We start from the raw sequence: 26,543 nt of genomic DNA, 5'->3' as shown, positions 1-26,543 counted from the left end.
AATGTAACAATGATGTGGATGCCCTCTTCTATATATATTCACTGGAAATGTTCACTTCCTCGAGGAAACCCTGATGGTAGAATGCAACGGAGGTAGACACAGAAAAGCTGGAGTAACTCAGCGGGACAGGCAGCATCTCTGGAGAGAAGGAAGAGGTGACATTTCGGGTCGAGACCCTTCTTCAGGCTGGTTAGGGATAAAGAACAATGAATGAAAGATATGCAAAAAGGTAATGATGATAAAGGAAACAGGCTGTTGTTTCTGAAGCAACTTTTTATTTCATGGCCACCACTGAGATTTTCAGCTCCTCCACCTGTGTCTCTGGTTGTGCGTGAGTCCCAGTGGCATTTTCAATTCAATGAGTTAGCAGGTAGTGCCATTAAGGAATTCCCACATGTGCTTTGTTAGTTAGGTACTTTCAATATTTGTATTTTTAATACACAGAAACCAATTTATTTTTGCTTTATGGAAAGGCTCCAATGAGACCACAACTTTTATTTGTTTCAGGAAAGGAATCAAAATTATTCAGACAGAACATTGTTGTCAGGCAGTGGGGAGTGGTGGATAGTGAAGAGGTTTCAGTTTCGTTTATCTGAGCTAGTTTAGTTTATTGTCACGTGTACCGAGGTGCAGTGAAACGCTTTCGTTGCGTGCTAACCAGTCAGGAGGAAGACAATACATGATTACAATCGAGCCAAAGCTTCTAAAGAAACTTTAGGAATTGCAAGGACATGGTGGAATCTTCCGTTCTGAAGCAACACACAAAGTGCAGGAGGAACTCAGCGGGTCAGGCAGCATCTGTGGAGGGAATGGTCAGACAACTTTTCAGGTCGGGATCCTTCTTCTCAAATGCAGAAGTCTGCCCATTCTCTCCACAGATGCTGCCTGACCTGTTGAGTTCCCACAGCACCTTGTGCTTTGTTCATGATTCTAGCATTTTGTGTCTATCTTCGGTACAATGACATTCTTGCTTGCAACAGCAACACGGGCACATAGACTCGGACAAACTCAAAGCATAGATTACACAGAGAGTTTAGTTAAGTTTAGAGATACAGCGCGGGAAAAGGCCCTTCGGCCCAGCGGGTCCGCACCAACCAGCGATCCCTGCACATCAACACTACACATTCTAACAATTATATCTACATAATTAAACTTCACGTCTTTGGAGTGTTGGAGGTTTCGTGTTCGTTTTCTAGGTCTGCACAAAACCTGAGTCTTCAATTTACAACAGCAGTCTTTAGTGCTTTACTCAATGCTGGCAGCAGGACAACTCAAAATGGCTGCACGCACGCACGCGCACACACACACGCGCACACACGCACCCACACAGACAGACTGGAGAGAACTATATACAAATCATCTCCCTTTATCCTGTGCAGCGCCACCTACTGCACAGGAAGCAACGGGTCCTCCCACCCACACAGTCCACCAAACATCACATTCCCCCTTTTCAGTTTGAACGTCTCCATTTAGCTGGATCACGCTTCACTCTTTTTTTCCAGCCTTTTTTGCGTTTCACAACCCTTGCTAAAGGCTCAGAAGCAACAGAGTTTGCCTCAGTGTTCTCTTTTGAAGAGATATCAGTATTTGCTTTGCCTGTACGCTGCTCTTTCTCCACTTGACTGTAGTTTTTCTCGGCGGTCGTCAGCGTTTTGGATGCGAATGCGATTGGTTCTTCCTTGCCGTTCAGCGCCGTTTGTGAGATTACAGCTCCATGACCAGACGGCGGTGCATCGGCGGCCAGCGAGATCGGCTTTGATGGGTCATAGTGGACCAAACGTGTCTTCTGGGCGAGCATCTCCTTCAACCTGGTGAATGCATGGTCACACTCTTTAGACCAGTGCCATTCGACGTCCTGTTTTCACAGGTTATTCTGGCACTTGCTGACCATGTTGCAATGCGTGGTCGATGACAATGCCATAGTTGATCCATCGTAGATCAAGGCGTTCATGTCAAGCTTGAAAGCATGGATCCAGTCGATGGCGCGCAGGGATGTACCTTCTTTACCAACGACGATCAGCGGCAACATCTGTGTCAGACCATTACAGGAAACGGCGACAGTGCGTTTGCATTTCGTGGGAGTGGGCTGTCGTCCGTATCCGAAAAGGCGGATGTTGGCCGGTTTCAGTTTCGGCGATCCGATCCTCTCCCAGATGTCCCGACCCACTAGCGACACAGCCACACCAGTGTCCACCTGGAACTCTAGATCGACGTTCGAGACCCGCAGCTAAATCCTCGGCTTGTTGGTGATCGTAGACACACCGAGCACTTCAATAGGAATGGTCTCCTCGATTTGGACGACTGTGTTTTACGATTTCTTGCCCTTCCTCAGCTTTCCTACGGATTGACACACTGCCTGGAGATTACCTTTTCGGTAACAGGCAGAACAAACGGACTTGATATACGGGCACACGGTGTTGATGAGCGGTCGAGCCACACCGATAGCAGGGTTTCGATCCTCTCCTCACAGGGGAACGGCTCTTCTGAAACTGTCCCACCGTCTCCGGATTTGCTTTGGGTTGTTCAAGTGGTTTCTGGCGTTGCGGAATCTGGCGTTGCGGACGAGTCTGACGAACTGTATGCACCTCCTGAGGGAGCTTCGATGCTGTTTCGCCGGCCATTTTGTGCAGTTCTTTACTTAGTAGCTCGGCCATCTTAGCACACTGCAGCACATTCTTCAATGAGGCGTCTGATTCCATGAGAATCGTCTGCTGGATGAATGAGTGCCTGCCGCCCATGACCAGTCTATCCTGCAACGCATTGTCTTGGCACTTTTCGCAGCATTGATTTATAAAATCACATGCCTTGGTGCGAAGTTCAGCAAGAAATTTGGTAATCGATTGCCCTTCCTGTTGCACCATATGGTAGAAATCGAGGCGAGCTACGAGGAAATTTCGACTTTCTTCAAATGCAGCTGCAAAGCTGTTGTGGTTTCAGCATATGACTCTTCAGTTACTTCTTCTGTAGGTCAATTTTGAAGCAGTGCAAATGTTTCTGGAGACATTGATGAACACAAGAGAGCCTTCTTCCTCTGGTCAGTAGTAATCGCCATACTTTCAAAATAAAATTCAGCACGCATTAAATACGACGACCACCTTTCTCGCTCGGGATCGAAACAATCGAATTGCCGAGACATGTTAGTTTGAATTCTGTTTTCTTTTAAATTAAAAAAAAAGGCTCTTATCTGGGTATTTGGACGCAAACCGAAGTATCCCACTCCTGACAACACTTTCGTGTTCGTTTTCTAGGTCTGCACAAAATTTCCAACAGAAGTCTTTAATGCTTTACTCAATGCTGGCAGCAAGACAACTCAAAATGGCTGCACACACACACACACACACACACACACACACAGACAGAAGAGAACTATATACAAAACATCTCCCTTTGTCCTGTGCAGCGCCACCTGCTGCACGGGAGGAGCAACAGGTCCTCCCATCCCACACAGTCTACCAAACATCTCAGGAGGAAACCGGAGCACCTGGTGAAATGCCAAGCAGGTCACGGGGAGAATGTACAAACTCCGTACAGACAGCGCCCGTAGTGAGGATCAAACCCAGGTGTCTGGTGCTGTGAGGCAACAACTCTGCCGCTGCACCACCGTGCCAACCTAGTGAGTGCTAAAGAAGACTGCAGAAACATTCTGGAAACAAGGCATATTCAATCTGTCCTGAGTAAAATCAGTTTTGGAATGCAATTGTGCAATCCATTTTCCAAATGTTCCTTGCTAGGTAGATTTCAAGTCATTTGCTTTAAGGCTAATCACAATTCACTTGGACCTGTGCCACACCGAACATATTGGCCTTCCATCCTTGTTACAAATTGCTGTGCCTAACTGTGACTGATGTGGTTTGCAGTTCCCAAACAGCTATAGATTATGGTAATTTTTCATCTAGAAGATGCACCTAACATCATTGAAATACTGAAAGTAATGTCTGTAATTTGCAAAAATGCAGAAATACAATAAATTGATTCCCAGCATACAAGTCCATGATCACGATAGTGGAGATGAAACTAAGAGACAAATTGTCCTCCCAGCCCAAATTAACCTTCTCTATTGAAGATGTATTTCCAGAATCGGCATTACATCTTTTTTTTATTGACAAATTAGGAAATGATAGAATCACCGAATATTCAGCTCCTTCGAAAAATCGTTTCCCTGTCCTCCAGGTTCAGCTTTGAGTTCGACTAATTCAGATTGCGATCATTAGTTCAGTTTATTTTATTGTCACATGTACCGAGGTACAGTGAAAAGCTTTTGCTGCGTACTGTCCAGTCAACAGAAGGACAATGAATATTCTTCATCTTGCGAATGGTGTGCACAGCCTAAAGTTATAAGACAACTTGTTCTGTTTGATCTTCTGTTTGTGCACGCTAGGTTGATTGCATTCGTCGAAACAGGGTGGACCACGTGAAGGTTGCAATCTCCCACCACAAGACAATATATGATTATAATACATGAAACAGGCCCTACAGCCCGCCGAGTCTGGGCCGACCAGCGACCCCATACACTAGCACTATCCTACACACACGAGGGACAATTTACAATTTACAATTTCCTCCGAAGCCAATTAAACTGTAGTGTGGGAGGCAACCAAAGTTCTGGGAGAAAACACACGCTGTCACAGGGAGAACGTACAAACTCCGTACAGACAGCACCCGTGGTCAGGATCGAACCTGGGTCCCTGTTCAGTTGAGCTCACGTGTACCGAGGTACAGTGAAAAGCTTTTGTTGCGTGCTAACCAGTCAGCAGAAAGACAATACATGATCACAATCGATCCATTTACAGCGTACAGACACATGATAAGGTAATAACATTTAGTGCAAGGTAAAGCTCTGTCCCACGGTGCAAGTTCATTCCAAGAGCTCTCCCAAGTTTAAAAAAAATCAAACTCGTGGTAAGTACGGAGAATGAACGTAGCGGGTACGTCGGAGCTCGGGGACGTCTCTTAGCGGCTCGTAACGCTAACGGCAGGTACTCGGGAAGACTCGCTAACGGCAGGTAAGCACGGGAAGACTCGTGAAGATTTTTCAACATGTTGAAAAATGTCCACGAGAGCCCCGAGTACCGACGAGTGGCCATTACTGTAAATCTCCGAGTTCGAATCAGGGCAAACTCGGGAGAGCTCTTGGAATGAACTCGTGCCGTGGGACAGGGGTTTAAAGCCGGCAAGGTCCAGTCAAGGATAGTCCGAGGGATATCAAAGAGGTGGATGGTAGTTCAGCACTGCTCACTGGCATTATGGGGAGATCTGATGGAGGTATAGGTAGCCTGGACTGTCATGATCCTTTACCCAGGATGGAAATATCAAATGTTTGAGGGCACAGCTTCAAGGTGAGGGGGACAACATTTAAAGGACATGTACAAGGCATGTTTTTCTGAACTGCAGAAGTTTCCTTGCTTGTCGCACTGCAGAGAGAAGTTGCATAAAGCTTCTGTTCATGAATAATTAGGGCAGGAAACAAAATTGTCCCCTGGAATTAAAAGCCAGAGTGCAGAATATGGTAGTACAGCTGCAGAGAAAGTGTTTTAGATTGTGTTTTTATTTATCGTTTTAGAGATACAGCACAGAAACAGGCCCTTTGGCCCAAAGGGGTCTGCACCGACCAGCGAATGCCATTGTCCTATCTGGGACATATGACAATAAAGCACACTTGGCTCTTGAGGTACAATGACTCCAAGCCAAACTCGTAGATCTTTGAGCAGGTTTACATGAGAGCAGTACCAGCATCGATCAACAGTCTTGTTTGTGTTCATACTGCTGCAGCTAATCAATCATCATCTCCTTTAGTAAAATGCAGGCAATTAATTCTCATCGTTTCAAGAATTTGACAGAATAAGTGATCTATGATGATATTTAGTTTTCATCAATCCAGAAGACTAGTTGGGGTTCGTGTCCTGAAAGCATCTTAAATACTCATTGATGAACAAATCAAATTTGATTATTTTACGTTTATTTATTGAGACAATGCAAATTGACCCTCCCCCCCCCCCCACCCCCTTTTCCCACACACCCCATCCTTGTTGAAAGTTGTTCTTTTTTTTCTGCCCACGAGAGGAAGATGACCAAGTATGAAGAGCTGGTCATAGACTGCCGTAAGCAGGGCTGGAAGGCAAGGTGTACGCCCATCGTGGTTGGCTGCAGAGGTTTTGCAGGGCAATCGCTCCACAAAGCCTTGAGTGCGCTGGGCATCAACGGAGTGGCGAGGAGAAGGGCCATCAAGAACACCACAGAGGCAGCGGAGAAGGCCTCGAGATGGCTCTGGATCAGGAGAGGAGGTCCATGGGGAGGAGCGAATGCCACCTGAACACAAGTCATGGTCTGATCAACTACGGCTGGGTTGACTGGGTGATGTTGAAAGTCCCGAAACACCCAATGACCCCAGGTTACATCACTGATGATGTGTTCAGGAGCATCTATACATGTATTTGTATCAATCAATAATATTTAAGTGTTTCAAAGCAAGTGACTCTCACTGCACCTAGCTTGGTACAAGTGATAGATTAGATTAGATTAGATTAAACTTTATTAATCCCCTTATTCAGGGGAAATTCTGATGTCCTTGCAGCACACTAATAAAAATACAACATAGATTCAAAAAGAAGTTCAACACAAAAACATCCCCCCACAGTGATTCCCACTGTGGGGGAAGGCACAAAGTCCAGTCCCCATCCTCTTGTCCACCCAAAGTCGGGCCTATTGAGGCCTCCACAGTCGCCGCCACGGCGCCCGATGTTCTCGCCGGGTGATGGTGCTCCGGCGTCGGGAGAACCCCCAGCGGCTTGGGGTGCCAGGAACGGCCGCCTTCCCACCGGAGACCGCGGCTTCCAAGCCAACAGACCACGCCGTTTCTTCATCATCATCACCATCAACATCAATTTGTAATTAAGAACTCTGGTTAATATACTAATAAATATCTACAACATTCCTTTACACTGTGCGTCTAATGTTTTAATTCACAAAATAAATTATCTCAGACCCATGATGTGTAATTTTAATATTATTATTATAATAATACTAGGAACCAATTTATCTTTCCACAGTCAAAACATTTAGATCATCTAAATAATTCGCTGTTACATTGATTGATTTATTCAAGTAACTGCATCCAGCTCCATAAGAGCATTTAAAACTCAAATCCCCTGCCATCAATCTTCTTCTGATCCAATCATAATATCTTTCATTAGGAATCAGGACCAGCTGTTTGAATTGGCTCCACTCCCTATTTATGAACTCATGTTGTTGGATGCCACCAGCATGGATGTAAAAACGGAATTCTGATTCTGTGACAGTGCAGCTGGAGTGTCAAATTCCACAACCTGAAAAACAAACGGCAAAATATTACAATTAGATTATTAATTTCGCAACAAAAACCACGGCAGCGGTAGAGCTGCTGCCTCACAGAGACCCGGGTTCGATCCTGACTACGGGCGCTGTCTGTACGGAGTTTGTACAGAGTTCTCCCCGTGACTGCATGGGCTTTCCGATTTCCTCCCACATGCAGGTCTGTAGGTTAATTGGCTTTGGTAGATTGTCCCGAGTGTGTAGGATCGTGCTAGTGTGCGAGGATCTTCTTATCGGCGCGTCCGAAACGTTGCTTCCTTGCTGTATATCTAAACTAAACTAAACTAGACTCGACAGGTGAATTTTAAAAAAGAGTCTGTGTACAAATGTAGTAAACACTGCCCAGTCCATCATCGGCTCTGACCTCCCTTCCATCGAGGGGATCTATTGCAGTCGCTGCCTCAAAAAGGCTGGCAGCATCATCAAAGACCCACACCATCCTGGCCACACACTCATCTCCCCGCTACCTTCAGACACAAGGTACAGGAGCCTGAAGACTGCAACGACCAGGTTCAGGAATAGCTACTTCCCCACAGCCATCAGGCTATTAAACTTGGCTCGGACAAAACTCTGAATATTAATAGCCCATTATCTGTTATTTGCACTTTATCAGATTATTTATTCATGTGTGTATTTACGTATATAATGGTATATGGACACACTGATCTGTTCTGTATTCATGCCGACTATATTCTGTTGTGCTGAAGCAAAGCAAGAATTTCATAGTCCTATCAGGGACACATGGCAATAAACTCTCTTGACTTGACTTGTGTCCAGTCACAACGTCCTCTCACCTCCTTTACTTGTTCTTTAGGATATAGTTGTAGGTTAATTTTACAGCAACAAATATCTCATGGTATTTGTAGTTTTTCATTCAACTATCCTCATGCAAGGTTTAATTTAATTTTGGTTATTGTCATATGCAACGAGGTACAGTGCAAAGATGTTTGTTGCCGGCTAACTAGTCAGCAGAAAGACTGTACATGATTACAATCGAGCCATCCACAGTGTACAGATACAGGATAAAGGAACAATGTTTAGTGGAAGATAAACGGCAGTAAGTTCCCATTAAAGGTAGTCTGAGGGTCTCATAGAAACATAGAAAATAGGTGCAGGAGTAGGCCATTCGGCCCTTCGAGCCTGCACCGCCATTCAATGTGATCATGGCTGATCATCCAACTCAGTATCCTGTACCTGCCTTCTCTCCATACCCCCTGATCCCTTTAGCCACAAGGACCACATCTAACTCCCTCTTAAATATAGCCAATGAACTGTGGCCTCAACTACCTTCTGTGGCAGAGAATTCCAGAGATTCACCACTCTCCAATGAGGTTCAGGTCAAGAGAGTTTTATTGTCATGTGTGCCCGATAGGACAATGGAATTCTTGCTTGGTTTGAGCTTAGTTTGAACTATTTAGTTAAGTGGTCAGGACCACTCTCCAGTTGGTGGTAGGATGGTTCAGTTGCCTAATAATAGCTGGGAAGAAACTGTCCCTGTATCTGGAGGTGTTTAAGAAAGAACTGCAGATGCTGGAAAAATCAAATGTAGACAAAAATGCTGGAGAAACTCAGCGGGTGAGGCAGCGTCTATGGAGCGAAGGAATAGGTGACGTTTCAGATCATTCAGTCACACAAAGGTAGACAAAAATGCTGGAAAAACTCAGCGGGTGAGGCAGCATCTATGGAGCGAAGGAATAGGTGACGTTTTGGGTCGAGACCCTTCCGGGTCTCGACCCGAAACGTCACCTATACCTTCATCAGTCTGAAGAAGGGTCGAGACCCGAAACGTCACCTATTCCTTCGCTCCATAGATGCTGCCTCACCCGCTGAGTTTCTCCAGCATTTTTGTCTACCTTCTGAATCTGGAGGTGTGCATTTTCACACCTATACCTCTTGTCTTACGGGAGAGGGGAGGAGAGGAGGTGACCGGGGTCTTGTAGATACTGTTAGTTAATAATAAACTACTCTGTACTGTACACTGACAATGACAATTAAAATTGAATCTGAATCTGAATCTGAATCTGAAACACCAGCTAGGCGCCTTTGTGCAATAATATCGATATCAAATACAAAGATATTTGTGACAATATACTCCACCTTTCCATCATCCATAACTAGTATCCTGTCACATTCCAGAACGGTGTTGATCCGATGTGCGATTGTTAGTATGGTGCAGTCTTTGAAAGCTTCTTTGATGGTGTCCTGAATCAAGGAATCAGTCTCCGAATCGATGGAGGATGTAGCTTCATCCAACACTATTATCTAATGGATACATTGCACAATAAATTAGTCCGAAGATAGTAACAGACATCATCGATCCTTCACAGATGCAAAATGCTGTAGTAAAGGGCCTGTCCCACCAGCATGCGATTGCATGCGTCTAGCGCAAACAAACGTGGTGGCTTGAGGCGTACGGCCTCGCGGGGCCTGTCCCACTTCCGAGCGCGGAGGCGTATGGAGTTGTGCGGGGCTGGTCCCGAAATCGCGCGGGGCTCCGAAAATCCCGCACTGTCCGAAAATTCCGCAGGCGCATTGAGGGCGTACGCAGCGTCTTGACGGCCATAGATAGATCAGCCATAGATCAGATAGATTTGTATCTCCGTTATTATACATTTTATTCTCCTCCTTTCGTCTAAGTTCCAGCTTGTTTTGAGCACAGTGCGCTGGAGCAGCTCAGCGACACAGCCGTTACCTGCTGAGTTCCTCCAGCACATTGTGCTCCACGCAAGGTTCCGGCCCCTGCGGTTCCTTCTGTTTCCCAGTTGGGATTCTCCTACCTTCGAGTTCTTCAGGAGTGCTCTGGCCATGCACAGCAACTGACGTTCTCCCACCGAGAAGTTTTCTCCATTTTCCACCACCTCCGCTTCCAGTTTCTTAGGGAGCTTAGTCACCTTTGAATAGGCAAGTGTTTACAATGAACATTTAATAATAACTTTCTTATTCAGCCCAAATATAGTGTTTATCCCGTAAATTTCAATTGGATTGTCCGTGGATTTTCTGATCCGCGCTAATCTCCAAAGTACGTGAATATCTGAATTGTACTTTGCTAAATAAGGCACGGTGGTGCGACGGGTAGAGTCACCACCTCACAGCGCCAGAGACCCAGGTTCGATCCTGACCCAGGGTGCAGTCCGTGTGTGGAGTTTGCACGTTCTCCCTGTGACTGCGTGGGTTTTCTCCGGGTGCTCCGGTTTCCTCCCACATCCCAAAGACGTGCGGGTTTGTAGGTTAATTGGACCTCTGTAAATCGCCCCGCGTGTGCAGGGAGTGGATACGAAAGTGGAATAACATAGAACTTAACATAGTGTGAAAGGGTGATCGATAGTTGGCTTGGACTCGGTGGGCCAATGGGCCTGTTCCCATGCTCTATCTCTAAAAATACTAAAAACTAAATGACAGAATAAAATGTATCCATAATTTTAACATTGTATATTTGTTATCAAGCTTACTGTTTATATTTACTGGGCTCTAATTTTAGTTTAGAGATACAGTGTGGAAACAGTGGGACCCTCGGCCCACCAAGTCCACGCCTACCCGCGATCACTAGTTCTATTCTACACACCTCCGGGACAATTTACAGAAGCCAATCAACAACAACAACAACAACAATCAGTTTTATTCATCACATTGCACATAAAGTGCAAGTGAAATGAATTTGTCAGCAGCAGTACAATGATAAAGAACACACAATACACAATAAAATTTAACACAAACATCCACCACAGCATTCATCCCCGGATGGAAGGCACAAAATTTGGCCAGTCCTCCTCCATTTCTCCCCGTGGTCGGGACCAGAGTCCAGAGTCAGTCCAGGATCGGCTCTTCCTCACCGGAGACCGCGGCTTTAGGTTGGTGTAGGCCGCAGGCCGGCGGTCGAAGATTTAAAGTCCCCGCCGCAGCCAGAAGCACCGCAGACCGCAGGGCCGGCTGTCGAAGATCCCCTCCATGGTAAGTTCACGCCGGGCCCGTGGTAGAAGTTGGCCGCGGGCCGGCGGTGGAAGCTCCTTCATCTCCCGGGTCCCCAACGTGAGATCCCGGGCTGTAGACATCGCGCCAGCTGGAGCTCTGCAGACCGCGGCTTCAGGCTGCCGGCTGCCACGGGCCAGCGAAACGGAGCGCTCCCCTCCAGCGAGCCCCAGCGAGGGCTTGCCCGTTCTACGCCGAGAGTCCACGCTGCGCCGGCCGCTGAAGCCCCGGGCGCGTCTCCGGGAAAGGCCGCGCCGATCCTTGATGTTAGGCCACGGGGGAGGCGACCTGGAAAAAGTCGCCTCTCCATGGAGGAGGCGACCGAAGCGATTCCCCCCTTACCCCCCCACACCACCCCCTACACAAGACACACAGAGAAACATTAAAAACATACATTAAAACATACTAAAAAAACAAAAAAAGCAGCACCCCCACCGACCGAAGTCACCGTACAAACCTGCACGCTCTGGGAATGTGGGAGGAAGCCGGAGCAGCATAGCAACATAGAACCATAGAAAATAGGTGCAGGAGTAGGCCATTCGGCCCTTCGAGCCTGCACCGCCATTCAATATGATCATGGCTGATCATCCAACTCAGTATCCTGTACCTGCCTTCTCTCCATACCCCCTGATCCCTTTAGCCACAAGGGCCACATCTAACTCCCTCTTAAATATAGCCAATGAACTGGCCTCAACTACCTTCTGTGGCAGAGAATTCCAGAGATTCACCACTCTCTGCGTGAAAAATGTTTTTCTCATCTCGGTTCCCTTTTCCTTAAACTGTGACCCCTTGCTCTGGACTTCCCCAACATCGGGAACAATCTTCCTGAACAATCTTCCTACAAAAACCCACACGGTCACAGGGAGAATGCGTAAACTCCGTACAGACAGCACCCGTAGTCAGGATCGAGTCCGGGTCACTGGCGCTGTGAGGCAGCAACTCTAACTCTGCGCCACCGGTCTTACTTTTGAAGAGTTTATATGGTACGTGGACCGGACTGTTTGAGAAACATTTTATGTGGTGAGGGTTTGATATTAAGCAGATGGCAAAGCAATATCATTTTTCCCACAAACATATTCATGTCCCACATTTGCAAGCTGCCATATCAAGAGATTATACAATAATATATCAGCTACAAATCGCACTGAAGTAAATAGTAAACCTATTTTGCTGCTCAAACCGTGAGCTGTTATCAAAGTAATTTATATATCAACACCTACAGCAACCAAGGCGATTAAACATTGCAAGCATCTATTGTTATTACTAGACTAAAACTATGTGCCTTATCAATATTAATGAGCGTTAATGATGGTTTTGAATTGTGTTAAACTTACCATTTCCTTCATGTATGTCCTTTCAAGGACATCCCAAATTGCATCTTCTTTATATTTCCCAAAGGGGTCGAGATTGTACCTGTGGAAAGAGCAGAGGATTTTATTCAGCTCTGTGGATAAATCGAAGGCAGCGGACTACATTTGCATGGCTGCCTCGGGGGCTGAGGGGAGGGAGGCTATTATAATACAACCAACAATTATTTTTGTCAGGGATTTGAATACCAGTGAGACTTGAGTAAGATACTGCAAGATTCAGTGAAGAACCATCAAACATTCAGAACAAAGGGGCTGGGCTCGATACGGCCAACGTTGCTGATAAAACAGCCTGAAAATCTTAACTCGTTGGAGGCACAAGGAACTGCCGGTTGCTGGATTATGAAAAAAGACCCAAAGTGCTGGAGGAACTCAGCGGGTCAGGCAGCATCTCTGGAGAACCTTGCACTAAACCCTGTTCCCTTATCATGCATCTACATACTGTAAATGGGCCGAATGTAATCAAGTGTTCTATTGTCATATGTCCCGGATGGGACAATGAAATTCCTACTTGCTGCAGCACAACAGAATATGTGTATATGTAAACATTGTACGTGACGGGGGGAGAGAAAAAAACTGTTCAATAAATAGTCAAAGTCAAGAGAGTTTATTGTCATGTGTCCCTGATAGGACAATAAAATTCTTGCTTTGCTTCAGCACAACAGAACATAGTCGGCATTGACTACAAAACAGATCAGTGTGACCATATACCGTTATATAAATATATACACACATGAATAAATAAACTGATAAAGTGCAAATAACAGATAATGGGCTATTAATGTTAAGAGTTTTGTCCGAGCCAGGTTTAATAGCCTGATGGCTGTGGGGAAGTAGCTATTCCTGAACCTGGTAGTTGCAGTCTTCAGGCTCCTGTGCCTTCTACCTGAAGGTAGCGGGGAGATAACAAATATAGTGCAATAATAATATAGGCTTTTGCAGTTCAGAGCTCAGAGCTTATTTGCTGTTGTGTTTAATAGCCTGATGGCTGTGGGGAAGTAGCTGTTCCTGAACCTGGACATTGCAGTTTTCAGGCTCCTGTACCTTCTTCCTGGTGGCAATAGTGAGATGAGTGTGTGGCCAGGATGGTGTGGGTCTTTGATTATGTTGGCTGCCTTTATGAGGCAGCGACTGCGATAGATCCCTTCGATGGTGGGGAGGTCAGAGCCGGTGATGGATGGAATGTCTTTCTGCTGACCGGATAGCACGCAATAAAAGCTTTTCACTGTACCTCGATACACGTGACAATAAACTCAACTAAACTAGAACATGGGTTGGTGACATTGTAGGTTGTGACTATTACACAAGTCTGTAATGCTCTAGAGATGTTGCCTGACCCGCTGAGTTACTCCAGCACTCTGTGAAACATCATCTATCCATGTTCTCCACGGATGCTACCCCTCCCCCTTCCAAATTCTCCGACCAGTCTTACTGTCTCCAACTACATTTTATCTCTGTTTGCTTCGTTGTTACCTTCTTCCAGCTAACAATGATATATTCTACACTTTCCTTGATCTCCATCCCCTTTGTCCTGCTTTCACACCTTCACTGTCCTTGTCTATGTACCTGTCTCTCATCACTGACTCTCAGTCTGAAGAAGGGTCTCGACCCAAAACACCACCCGTTCCTTCTCCCCAGAGACGCTGCCTGTCCCGCTGAGTTACTCCAGCATTTTGTGTCTATCTTTGGTTTAAAGCAGCATCTGCAGTTCCACCCTCCACAGTGGAACAACGAGCGATGGTAGACAATCAATCAATTAAAGACTTTATTGTCATTCAAAAATACACCAACAAATGCAAGTCTGAGCGGAATTTCGTTGCATCTGACTCACCATGCAGCATAAAACAACAAAAGGATAAAATGGATAAAAAGATCAAATAGATAATAATGGCGGCACATTATGTGGAATTCAAGAGTCTGATGGCTCGGGGGCAGAAGCTGTTGCAAAACCTGGCCGTTCTGCTCCTTATACTGCGATACCTTTTGCCCATGGGCAGCAGAGTGAACAGTCCATGATGGAGATGTGTGGGATCTTTTATAATACTGTTGGCCTTGGACAAGCAACGTTTGCACGCAATGTCCTGGTGTGAAGGAAGTGAAGTCCCGATGACTTAGACAATAGACAATAGGTGCAGGAGGAGGCCATTCGACCCTTCGAGCCAGCACCGCCATTCAATGTGATCATGGCTGATCATCCCCAATCAGTACCCCGTTCCTGCCTTCTCCCCATATCCTTTAACTCCGCTATCCCTATAAGAGCTCCATCTAACTAGTGGAGAATGCACGGAGTTCTTACCTCACTGTGCCCACAAACAGGACGGGGTCTTGCGGAATGACGGAGAGTTTACTTCGCAAATCTTCCAGAGCTAATGTGCCAATGTCAACGTTGTCGATCAGGATTTTCCCCGTCACGGAATCCGCCAGTCTGAACAAAGCAACAATCAAAGACGACTTCCCTGCAACAACAAACGCTTTATTAGTAGATTGTATGTTATATAAATTATATAGGCTTGTAGTCACTGGAGTTTAGAAGGATGAGGGGTATATCTTATAGAAACATATAACATTATAAAAGGACTGGACAAGCTAGATGCAGGAAAATTGTTCCCAATGTTGGGCGAGTCCAGAACCAGGGGCCACAGTCTTAGAATAAAGGGGAGGTGATTTAAGGCTGAGGTGAGAAAAAACATTTTCACCCAGAGAGTTGTGAATTTGTGGAATTCCCTGCCACAGATGGCAGTGGAGGCCAAGTCATTGGATGGATTCAAGAGAGAGTTAGATAGAGCTCTAGGGGCTAGTGGGGTCAAGGGATATGGGGAGAAGGCAGGCACGGGTTATTGATAGGGGACGATCAGCCATGATCACAATGAATGGCGGTGATGGCTTGAAGGGCTGAATGGCCTCCTCCTGCACCTATTTTCTATGTTTCTATGTTTCCATTTCAATGCGAGGAGCTTAACCAACAATCTAGGGTCGTCACAAAGAAGGAAAATAATGTGCGATGTTTTTTAAGAGGTTTTTAGACAGAGACGTGAACAGGCAGGGAAGTGAGGGAAAGAGAGCGCTTGTCAAGAATTAAGAGTGGTTCATTGTCATTTGTGTCAGCAATGGAACAATACAATTCTTACTTGCTGCAGCCTAACAGGTGCATTAATGCAATATTGTAGACAAAAATGCTGGAGAAACTCAGCAGGTGAGGCAGCATCTATGGAGCAAAGGCAAACGCTGCCTATTTCCTTCACCCTTCGGGTTTCGGCCTATTTCCTTCGCTCCATAGATGCTGCCTCACCCGCTGAGTTTCTCCAGCACTTTTGTCTACCTTCGATTTTCCAGCATCTGCAGTTCCTTCTTAAATGCAATAGTGTAGTGACTAGGATATGAGGTCAGGAAAAGGCCAGACGCCAGGCAGGTTCAGAAGTCGTTTAATGAATCATGGCAAAAACACAGAACGCCCGCGAGCAGGACCCGGGGAACCCCGTGGCTAGACAATTGTCGCTGTCCCTCGAGAGCCGAGGGGGGGTGACCCAAGGAGTGGCCGAACCCCCAGGGACCACCACAATACCACACAGATATATAAATATAGCAATAATCAATAATCAAATATATCAATATATAAATAATCAATAATACATGCAGGCAGATGTGAAGTTTAAGTTGGTATCATGTTCAGAACAGATTTAGAGTGATAGTGATACAGAGTGGAAACGGGCCCTTCGGCCCAACTTGCCCACTCCGCCCAACATGTCCCATCTACACCAGTGCCTGCGATATTACATGCAGGGTCTGCAGAAGGGTTCGACCCACAATGTCGCCTATCCATTCCCTCCACAGATGGTGCCTGGCCTTTCATGTTTTGCTGAAGGGTCTGTTACCATGTGTATTGTGTGATATTTATGCCTCATTACAGGAAGGATGTGGAGGTTTTAGAGAGGTTACAGAAGATGTTTATCAGAAAGCTGCCTGGTTGTGGGAGTATTAGGTGTAAGGAGAGGCCTGACAAGCTTGGATAGTTTTCTCAGGAATGTTGAAGGGTGAGGTAGACCTGATAGAAGTGGATAAAATGATGTGAGGCAGAGATAGGGTGATGATCGAACACCCGACAGAGACAGACCCTTCCATCCACCGAATCCACGCCGACCATCGAACACCCGTTCACACTAGTTCTATGTTATCCCACTTCCTCATCCACTCCCTGCACACTAGGGGATAATTTACAGAGGCCAATTAACCTACAAATCTGCACGTCCTTATGGCGTGGGAGGAAACCGGAGCACCTGGAGGAAACCCATGCTGACACAGGGAGAACGTGCAAACTCCGCACATCCAGCACCAGGTCGGGATCGAACCCGGGTCTCGGGCGCTCTACCGCTGCGCCACCGTGCTGCCCAAGAAAGGCCCTTGTGTGTTAGTACTTTTAATAGTCCCGTAAGTAAAAATAAATCTGCAAAAATAGGGCAACCCTGCCAATGCATTCAACAGTCTGTGTTCTGTAACAATGGACAATAGACAATAGGTGCAGGAGTAACTAGACTCAAAACAGCAACATAAAACAATAAAATTACTCCTTCAAATCTTTAACGCTATTAAGCTGGCTGTTTCGGAAAAATGTTCAAAAAAATCACTTCTTACAGTTTTCCTTATCATTCCTAAAAAAAATTCAATTATTTGAGATTTCAATTTAGCTCGGCAAAGATCTTAACCTCGGCTCATTAATTCCTTTCATATTCAATTAACATTGAATTAATTATTTCTGCTTTACAAGTAGCAACTTGGAGAATTTAAAGGATTAATGAGTGGATTTGTTCTGCTGTAAATACATCATTAGCACAACATACCTGGTTATAAACTATCTTAGAAACACAGCCCCCCTGTCCCACGTTCCAGAGTTACTCACAAACTCTCCCGAGTTTTCCCCTTGATTCGAACTCGGAGAATTACGGTAATAGCCGTTTGTAGGTACTCGGGGCTATTTTTTTAACTCGTGGACATTTTTCAACATGTTGAAAAAAACGTCCCGACTTACCTGATGCCCCGAGTTCCAACGGCTGGCATTACGAGCCGCTACGAAACATCTACGGACTCCTACGAGCTCGCTACCGACATTACCCGACATTCCCCGAGTTCGAATCAAGGTGAAAACTCGAGAGAGCTCGTGAGTAACTCGGGAAAGTGGGACAGAGGGGTCTTTATTCTTAAATGTGTAACTACATGTTGTGGCTTTTCATTCATAACTCAGATGCACCTTGCCTTAAAACTCTATTATATATTCTGAACGTGGTAATTAATTGTACTGAAAATGTTTAATGGTTTTCTAAGACTAGACAACATCTTATACACTTGTCCTTGGATCAGGAGCATTAAAATGTAGCCTCTCAATCTTCACCTTTAACATCTATATCTGTTTCGATTTTTGCCCTTGGCAGCTCCAGTAAATAGAAAATTGAACAAAAAAAATCTAAACTGCTGAGATCGATGAGAAAGCTCCATCAGCTGAAGTAAAGTAAAGAAAGCAAACTCAACGCTAGCATTTATTTCAAGATGGCGGCATGGTGGCGCAGCGGTAGAGTTGCTGCCTTACAGCTTGCAGCGCCCAAGACCCGGGTTCGATCTTGACTACGGGCGCTGTCTGTACGGAGTTTGTACGTTCTCCCCGTGACCCGCGTGGGTTTTCTCAGAGATTTTCGGTTTCCTCCCACACTCCAAATTTCTGGGCACCATATCTGAGGAAGGATGTGCTGGCTCTGGAGAGGGTCCAGAGAAGGTTTACAAGGATGATCCCAGGAATGAGTGGGTTGACCTATGATGAGCGTTTATCGGCACTGGGCCTGGACTCGCTGGAGTTTAGAACAATGAGGGGGGACCTCATTGAAACGTACAGAATAGTGCAAGGCCTGGATAGAGTGGATGTGGAGAGGATGTTTGCACTATCGGGAGAGTCTAGGACTAGAGGTCATAGCCTCAGAATTAAAAGACGTTCTTTTAGGAAGGAGATGGGGAGAAATGTCTTTAGTCTGAGGGTGGTGAATCTGTGGAATTCTTTGCCACAGAAGGCAGTGGAGGCCAAGTCAGTGGATATTTTTAAGACAGAGATTCTTGATTAGTACGGGTGTCAGAGGTTATGGGGAGAAGACAGGAGAATGGGCTTAGAAGGGAGAGATAGATCATCCATGATTGAATGGCGGAGTAGACGATGGGCTGAATGGCCTAATTCCATTCCTATCACTTATGACCTTATGTTTGAGAAAGAACTGCAGATGCTGGAAAAATCGAAGGTAGACAAAAATGCTGGAGAAACTCAGCGGGTGAGGCAGCATCTATGGAGCGAAGGAATAGGTGACGTTTCGGGTCGAGACCCTTCTTCAGACTTTATTAAACTTATAAAACAAGTTTATTTTTTGCATCTGCTGGTGCCCAGGATTTTATAAACAAAATCTATGGTTTGAAAAAAACAGTGATCAAAGCTGGACATTCTGTTTTCCAATATAATGAATAGGATTAATCATAGAAAAGGTAAATAATGTGGAAGGATTTCTTTCAGTATCAGAACTGGCACACGGGAGTCTTGCCAAACCTGAAACTCTTTGGTTACAGTTATGGAATAAGAAGAGAAAAGGGCTTTCTGAAATGGGCTTTATAGTATGGATTCCTGAAAATTATAGAGTTGCTGCCTCACAGCGCCAGAGACCTGGGTTCGATCCTGACTATGGGTGCTGTCTGCGGAGTTTGTACGTTCTCCCCGTGACTGCGTGAATTTTCTCCAGACGCTCTGGTTTCCCACCACATCCCAAAGACGTGCTGGTTTGTAGGTTAATTGGCTTCTGTAAATTATAAATTGTCCCTAGTGTGTCGGAGAGTGTTAGTGTACGGGTTGCCCGCTGGCTAGCGTGTACTTGATGGGACGAAGGGCCTGTTTCCATACTGCATCTCTAAGGTCCAAAGTCTACATTTTATTTTATTTTTTTTTTTAATTTATTAGAAGGAAATGTACAAAAATATAACCAACGGCATATACAGTTAATGCACAGCTTCACTTTTAACTTTTAGCTTTGAATTGGAGGAAAAGGAGAAAAAGCGAGAGAGAGAATAAGTGCGATGTGCAAAGATAGTACCCCTAGACTACCAAAGTGGTGTGGCCAAAGAGTGGGTAAATGAAAGAAAGAAGAGAGGAATAGAAGAAAAAAAATGGACAAAAAGAAAAAGAGAGGAAAAAGTGATGATATACCTGCCTCTCATCCCTCCCCACCCACCTCACCCAACCCGTAATCCGATTAAAATCCAAAGTTGTGTTGGCCCATACTATCCTTGTGATAAATCAATGAGTCTAAATCGAATAAATCAAAGTCTACAATTGATGACTAATTAATCTCACTTATAAAGACCCAGAAGAGTCTGGGTTTACATTAAGGTTAGATTTAACACTCACAGGAGATCAGAATTGCTCCTGGATTGGTAAGAAAGGAAGGAGCGATGCATCTTATTTCAGGAAATAAATGAGTTATCTAAACAATATCAGAAAGAACATTGGGAATGAATGACCATAGACTACTGCCGGCCACAAATTTTTTTTCATTAACAGCTGTGCATAAACAAGGCCTTTAATGCCACATCGTTTTCCACATGCTCAACTCTGGTGACAAAGGGCAGCTATATTTTTAATCTAACCGTAATCTAAAATTGGACTCTTCCGAGGGCTTTAATTGAGTTTAGTTTTGAGATGCCGCGTGGAAACAGGCCCTTCGGCCCACCAAGTGTGCACACTTGTTCTGTCCTACTCACTAGGGACAATTTACAGAGGGCCAATAAACCTGAATGCTGTGAGAATGTGGGAGGAAACCGGATCACCCGGAGAAAACCGATGCAAGTCACGGGGAGAACGTGCAAACTCCGTACAGACAGCACCCGTAGTCAGGATCGAACTGGGTCTCTGGCGCTGTAAGGCAGCAACTCTACCACTGCTGCCCCGGCCTTCACAAGTGAGACCAATTAGTCCGCGATTTTCTTTGTATGTCTTTCCCTATTTAATGTCTATTGTTCAGAAATCCAGACTATAATCCATACTAAAAACACAAAAGCCTGTGGCTTCCTTTTGCTTTGGAATTTTATTTTATTCACCTGTTTAAACTATAATGTTTTACTCTTAATGTTTTAATGTTTCATGTTTTATTCTTAATTGTTTACTATATGTCGTGCTGTTACATGCGGGCGGAGCACCAAGGCAAATTCCTTGTATGTGAGCATACTTGGCCAATAAACTTATTCATTCATTCATTCAACTTAAGAGTTTTTCAATATTTAAAAAAAAATATCTTACCAGATCCTGTTCTTCCAACAATTCCAATATGTTCCTGGGGATTTATACTTAAATTCAGTCCCTTCAGGATTATCGGAGTATCTGGTCTGTATTTCATCTGATAATTCTCAAACTTAATTGCACCACAATTTGGCCAGTTCTTGGGTACGTCCGACTTTATGGTGTGGAGTGGAGTTTCTGATGCACTAGTCTGACAGAGATATCATCATGAATAAAACTGAATGTAAAAGTGCTTGCACGAACCATGATTCAGAATTTGTCGCTGCCATTCTTTGCTCACCTGTATATATTCCACGATTCGTTCCACAGATAAGAACCTGGACTCTGTTTCAATTGCCATTCGGATGCACATTTGGAACAACCCTGTCAGCTGTAAGCACAGAACATACCAGTGATAGACACAAAATGCTGGAGTAACTCAGCGGGACAGGCAGCATCTCTGGAGAGAAGGAATGGGTGACGTTTCGGGTCAATAGACAATAGACAATAGGTGCAGGAGTAGGCCATCTGGCTCTTCGAGCCAGCACCGCCATTCAATGTGATCATGGCTGATCATCCACAATCAGTACCCCGTTCCTGCCTTTTCCCCATATCCCCTGACTCCACTATTTTTAAGAGCCCTATCTAGCTCTCTCTTGAAAGCATCCAGAGAAACATCTCCCCAGAGATGCTGCCTGTCTCACTGAGTTACACCAGCATTTCAGGGTCATAAGTGATAGGGTAGAATGAGGCCATTCAGCCCATCAAGTCCACTCTGTCATTCAATCAACAGTCAAAGTCAGCATGGATTTATGAAGGGTCCATCATGCTTGACTAATCTTCTGGAATGGATGAGGGAGAGCCAGTGGATGTGATGTATCTGGACTTTCAACAGGGTCCCACACAAGAGATCCCTTTGCAAAATTAACATTGAGTTTGCTTTCTTTACTATTGATTTGACTTGCAGATTAACCTTTTGGGAATCCTGCACCTGCACTCCCAAGTGCCTATGCACCTCCAATTTCTGGATTCTCAACCACTTTGTGTCTATCTTCGGTTTAAACCCGCATCTGCAGTTCCTTCCTGCACATTCCAAATGCAGTGTTATGTATTTGTGAAATTATCAATATTAATAAGAGTGAAAGTTCTGAAAGTTGTCGCATGGAAATCAGAGAATCGAGAGAAAATTAACATCTCAGAACGTCACTCACTTTGTCTTTGGAGGGAGAGATAGATCAGCCATGATTGAATGGTGGAGTAGACTTGATGGGCCGAATGGCCGAATTCTACTCCTATTCCTAATGACCTTTTGACCCTACATTTCACAAAGGCAGCCAGGCTTAATATCCTAATATTTTAGTGTTTAAGAAGGAACTGCAGAAGCTGAAAAATCGAAGGTACACAAAAATGCTGGAGAAACTCAGCGGGTGCAGCAGCATCTATGGAGCGAAGGAAATAGGCAACGTTTCGTCCCGAAACGTTGCCTATTTCCTTCGCTCCATAGATGCTGCTGCACCCGCTGAGTTTCTCCAGCATTTTTGTGTATCTCTATTTTAGTGTTATTTTTCATTGTACCGCTGCTGGCAAATTCATTTCACTTGCTCGTTATGTGCAAGTGACTAATAAAACTGATATTGATTGATTGATATTGATAAAGAGGTTTAACTTCACTAACTCTTTCCAAGCAGTGCTGCACTCAACAAGACGAGAGATCAGAAACTAAAACGTCAATGATATGACCTTATCTCCTACGCACACTCCTGCAATCCTGGCTGCCCGTATGGAATATGGCGCTACTTATCCTCAGCGTTGGAAACAAATCAATTATTTTAGATTGATATCCAGTCAATAAATTAAAAAATATACAAAATGATAAATGTGTATTTGACTCTATTAATCAAATATGAGCAACGAGATACTGTATTACTGATATGAAGACAAATTTACCAGTAAATCTTCATGCACCTTCACTGTAATGCCTCTGTCCCACTTAGGAAACCTGAACGGAAACCTCTGGAGACTTTGTGCCCCACTCAAGGTTTCCGTGCAGTTCCCAGAGGTTTTTGTCAGTCTCCCTACCTGCTTCCACTACCTGCAACCTCCGGCAACCACCTGCAACCTCCGGGAACCGCACGGAAACCTTGGGTGGGGCGCAAAGTCGCCAAAGGTTTCCGTTCAGGTTTCCTAAGTGGGACAGGGGCATAAAAGAGTGTAACATATTGCCCCCTTCAATTGAAAACACTGGATTGGACTTCTTTCTCTTTAGGAGTCTCTAAATTACGCTTCTAAAACACTATTAAATGTGAATTGTCTGCAGCATTGCACAGATAATTCTCTTTTACAATCTTGTCATACGGTTGCAGAGGAATTGTCATTATCAATCTGCTTTTGTCGCATCCAATGCCTTATCACTGATGCATAAAAAAAGAGGGTGGGATGACTTTTTTCGCCGAGAATTCTCTTGGCTTGAGTTATGACCGAAAGGTCTGAATGACAAATAAAGGATTCAATTCAATTCATAAAGGATTCAATGGCAGTGGGGAGATAATGGGAGATAAACAAGATGAGTAAAGTTGAATTAGTTTTCTCACCTGAACGGTGTATGATAAAGCAAGCCCCTTGTCTGAAGCAGAGACTGAGTCTTTACTCAAGATGACAAAGAGTGCCACAGTGAGAGTCATAAGGACCGTGAGAGAGTCGATTCTCAGAGCGAGCCAGCGCATGGAACAATGGAACAGATAGAGGTGGCCGGAATTCCTGTCACTTAACTCATTAAATCTGTAAAAAGATGAAACACAGCATTTTTATAAGCAATTTTGAATTGAAACATTAGTTTGTCTGCCAATCCAGATCTTGAGTGCATAATAAGAGACAATAAACAATAGACAATAGATGCAGGAGTAGGCCATTCGGCCCTACAAGCTAGCACCGCCATTCAATGTGACCATGGCTGATCATCCAAAATCAGTACCCCCGTTCCTGCCTTCTCCCCATATCCCCGGACTCCGCTAAATCTTTAAGAGCTCTATCTAGCTCTCTCTTGAAAGTATCCAGAGAACTGGCCTCCACCGCCCTCTGAGGCAGAGAATTCCACAGACTATGATAGGACTTTATTTATCCCAGGAGGGAAATTGGTCTGCAAACAGTCAAAGGTTCAAAGGTCAGGTGTACCAATTAAGGTCCAGTGAAATCCGATTTACACAACTACGTAAAAGTAGACTTCCACCACAGTGGATTCCCCACATACCTCACTGTAATGGAAGGCAATAAGTCTAATATTCTTCCCTCTTTCCACCATAAAGTCATAAACACAAGATACATTAAATTAATGTGACGAGTGGAAAGGACGGGGGGGGGGGGGGGGGTGGTCAGTCTCAGTCCACCCCAGGACACAAGGGGGGGGAGTTGTACAGTGTGATAGCCCCGGGGAAGAAGGATCTCCTGTGGCGTTCTGTGCTGCATCTTGGTGGAACCAGTCTGTTGCTGAAGGTGCTCCTCAGGTTGACCACTGGGGGTGAGCTGAAGATGCCCTGCAGTTTGAGGAGCACCCCCCCCCCCCCCCCCCCTCCATAATATGTAGGAGGGAACTGCAGATTCTGGTTCACACCAAAGATAGACACAAAACGCCACCCATTCCTTCTCTCCAGAGACCCGGAGCAGGGCCTTACATCGCCCGGCGTGGCTTTAAATGGCCGCGGACTTGCTAGCGCCCGCCGGGGGCTTTGACTTGACATCGGGAGAGGAATGGAGAGCAGGGGGGAGACAAGACTTTGCCTTCCATCACAGTGAGGAGGAGATTCACTGTGATGGATGTTTGTGTAAATTGTGTTGGTGTGTGTCTTGGTTCTTTTCTTGTATGGCTGCAGAAACCAAATTTCGTTTGAACCTCATGTGAGATTCAAATGACAAATAAATGGTATTGTATTATTGTACTGTATTGTATGCTGCCTGTCCCGCTGAGTTACTCCAGCATTTTGCGTCTATCTTGAGTCCATAATCCTGGCTCATACTTCCAGTTCAGTGTGGTACAGTGGCGCAGCGGTGGAGTTGCTGCCTCACAGCGTCAGAGATCCGGGTTTGATCCTGACCTTGGGTGCTGTCTGCGTGGAGTTTGCAAGTTCTCCCTGTGACCGTGTAAGTTTCCTCCGGGTACAACGGATTCCTCCCACATGTCACAGACGTGTGGGTTTGCAGGTCAATTGACCCTCCACAATCTACCCCTGGTTTGTAGGGGGTGGGTGCAAAAGTTGGATAACATAGGATTAGTTCGAACGGGTAGTCGATGGTTGGTGTAGACACAGTGGGCTGAAGGGCCTGTTGAAATGATGTATCTCTAAGTTAATCGAACCAACCTCTGAATGAATGAATGAATGAAGGAATGAATGAATGAATGAATGAATTAATTAATCAATTAATTAATTAATTAATTAATGGATACTTTGTTGTCACATGTGACAAGTCACAGTGAAATTCTTTGCTTTGCACGGCCAGGGTATGCAAAGAGTCACTATATAAAGGGCGCCAACAGAGTTGTAACGTATCCTGCACCAGATCCCCCTTGTCCCCCCCCCCCTCCCTCATGGTGGAATCCCCCCAAAACTAAGAAAGATATAAAAAATATAAAACTTGTATAATTTGTAACTTGTATAAAAATGCAAAATTTTTGAATGGACATTTTAAAAATTATCTCTAAAGTTATCGATAATCACTGGAACCCAGATCCAAAATTATAATATTAGGATTAGATAGGATAGAACACACCACAAACCTTACGGTAAGCCAGAGACACTTTCTTGATTACAGTTTAATAACTGCGAAAAAATGAATACTTAAATTTGGAAAAAACCAGCAGCCCCACAATTAAAATGTGGATTACGGGAATGACCAAGACCTTGCATTTGGAAAAAATAAGCTTTGTATTAACTGACAACCAGAACTATTTTCTAAAATATGGTCTCCAATTATTGAATTTAAAAAAATAGTAAACTGGTTTAACACAAAATTAAAGTCACAACTTGAGTTTAGGGTTGGATGCACAACGGTACTCAACATCTCCTGGATCTATCTCCACAATCTTTATATTTGTAATCTCTTTTCCTTCTTGTATTTTTTCTTTTTTTTTTTCTTTCTCCTTTTTATCAGTTTATAGTCTCTTTTATTTGTCTCTATTTCTTTCCTTTAAAAAAAAACTTTAAAAATGGAAGCTATGTACGAACTCTGTAACCAGTGTGTTGTTTATTATCATTGGTACATATGCTTTTAATAAAAAAATGTTTAAAAGAAAAAAAAAAAATATATATATATAAGAAAGCTCTACTTACCGTTTAATGAAATCATTGGTTTTATTGTAGGCTTGTATTGTGTTCAGGCCATGAATACTTGAGGTGATGTGCGAGAACCAGGGCGATTTGCTGACATTCTCTATTCTCTTCAGCTCTCTGATACTGCCTTGAAACCTTCTACAAAGTAATAAGAGTACTCAGAGTTTATTTTGTGTGTGGATTTTCCACCAATCTTTGAATTACTTTCTCTTGGAGACATTGAGGCATGCAACAAGGAAGCAGGCATTTGGC

General features: G+C 44.6%; 1 protein-coding gene across 1 annotated transcript in view; it reads right to left on the bottom strand.

Annotated features, from left to right (window-relative positions):
- Positions 1-6,851: 6,851 nt before the first annotated feature.
- The window catches only part of LOC116982924 (multidrug resistance-associated protein 9-like), a 119,608-nt gene continuing 99,916 nt past the window's right edge, over positions 6,852-26,543 (bottom strand). Inside the window, exons 16-24 of the mRNA XM_033036480.1 lie at positions 26,292-26,429; positions 23,562-23,748; positions 21,272-21,361; positions 20,992-21,181; positions 14,977-15,136; positions 12,648-12,726; positions 10,125-10,238; positions 9,445-9,609; positions 6,852-7,322 (exon numbers count right to left, since the gene is read on the bottom strand). Of these exons, the coding sequence (XP_032892371.1) occupies positions 7,230-7,322; positions 9,445-9,609; positions 10,125-10,238; positions 12,648-12,726; positions 14,977-15,136; positions 20,992-21,181; positions 21,272-21,361; positions 23,562-23,748; positions 26,292-26,429 (1,216 nt within the window). The 3' untranslated portion in view covers positions 6,852-7,229. The remainder of the gene's footprint in view (positions 7,323-9,444; positions 9,610-10,124; positions 10,239-12,647; positions 12,727-14,976; positions 15,137-20,991; positions 21,182-21,271; positions 21,362-23,561; positions 23,749-26,291; positions 26,430-26,543) is intronic.

The sequence above is a fragment of the Amblyraja radiata genome, chromosome 17, assembly GCF_010909765.2.
Source record: "Amblyraja radiata isolate CabotCenter1 chromosome 17, sAmbRad1.1.pri, whole genome shotgun sequence".
NCBI lineage: Eukaryota > Metazoa > Chordata > Chondrichthyes > Rajiformes > Rajidae > Amblyraja > Amblyraja radiata.
Note: the sequence above shows the minus strand (reverse complement) of the source record. Positions and strands in the feature narration are given on the sequence as shown.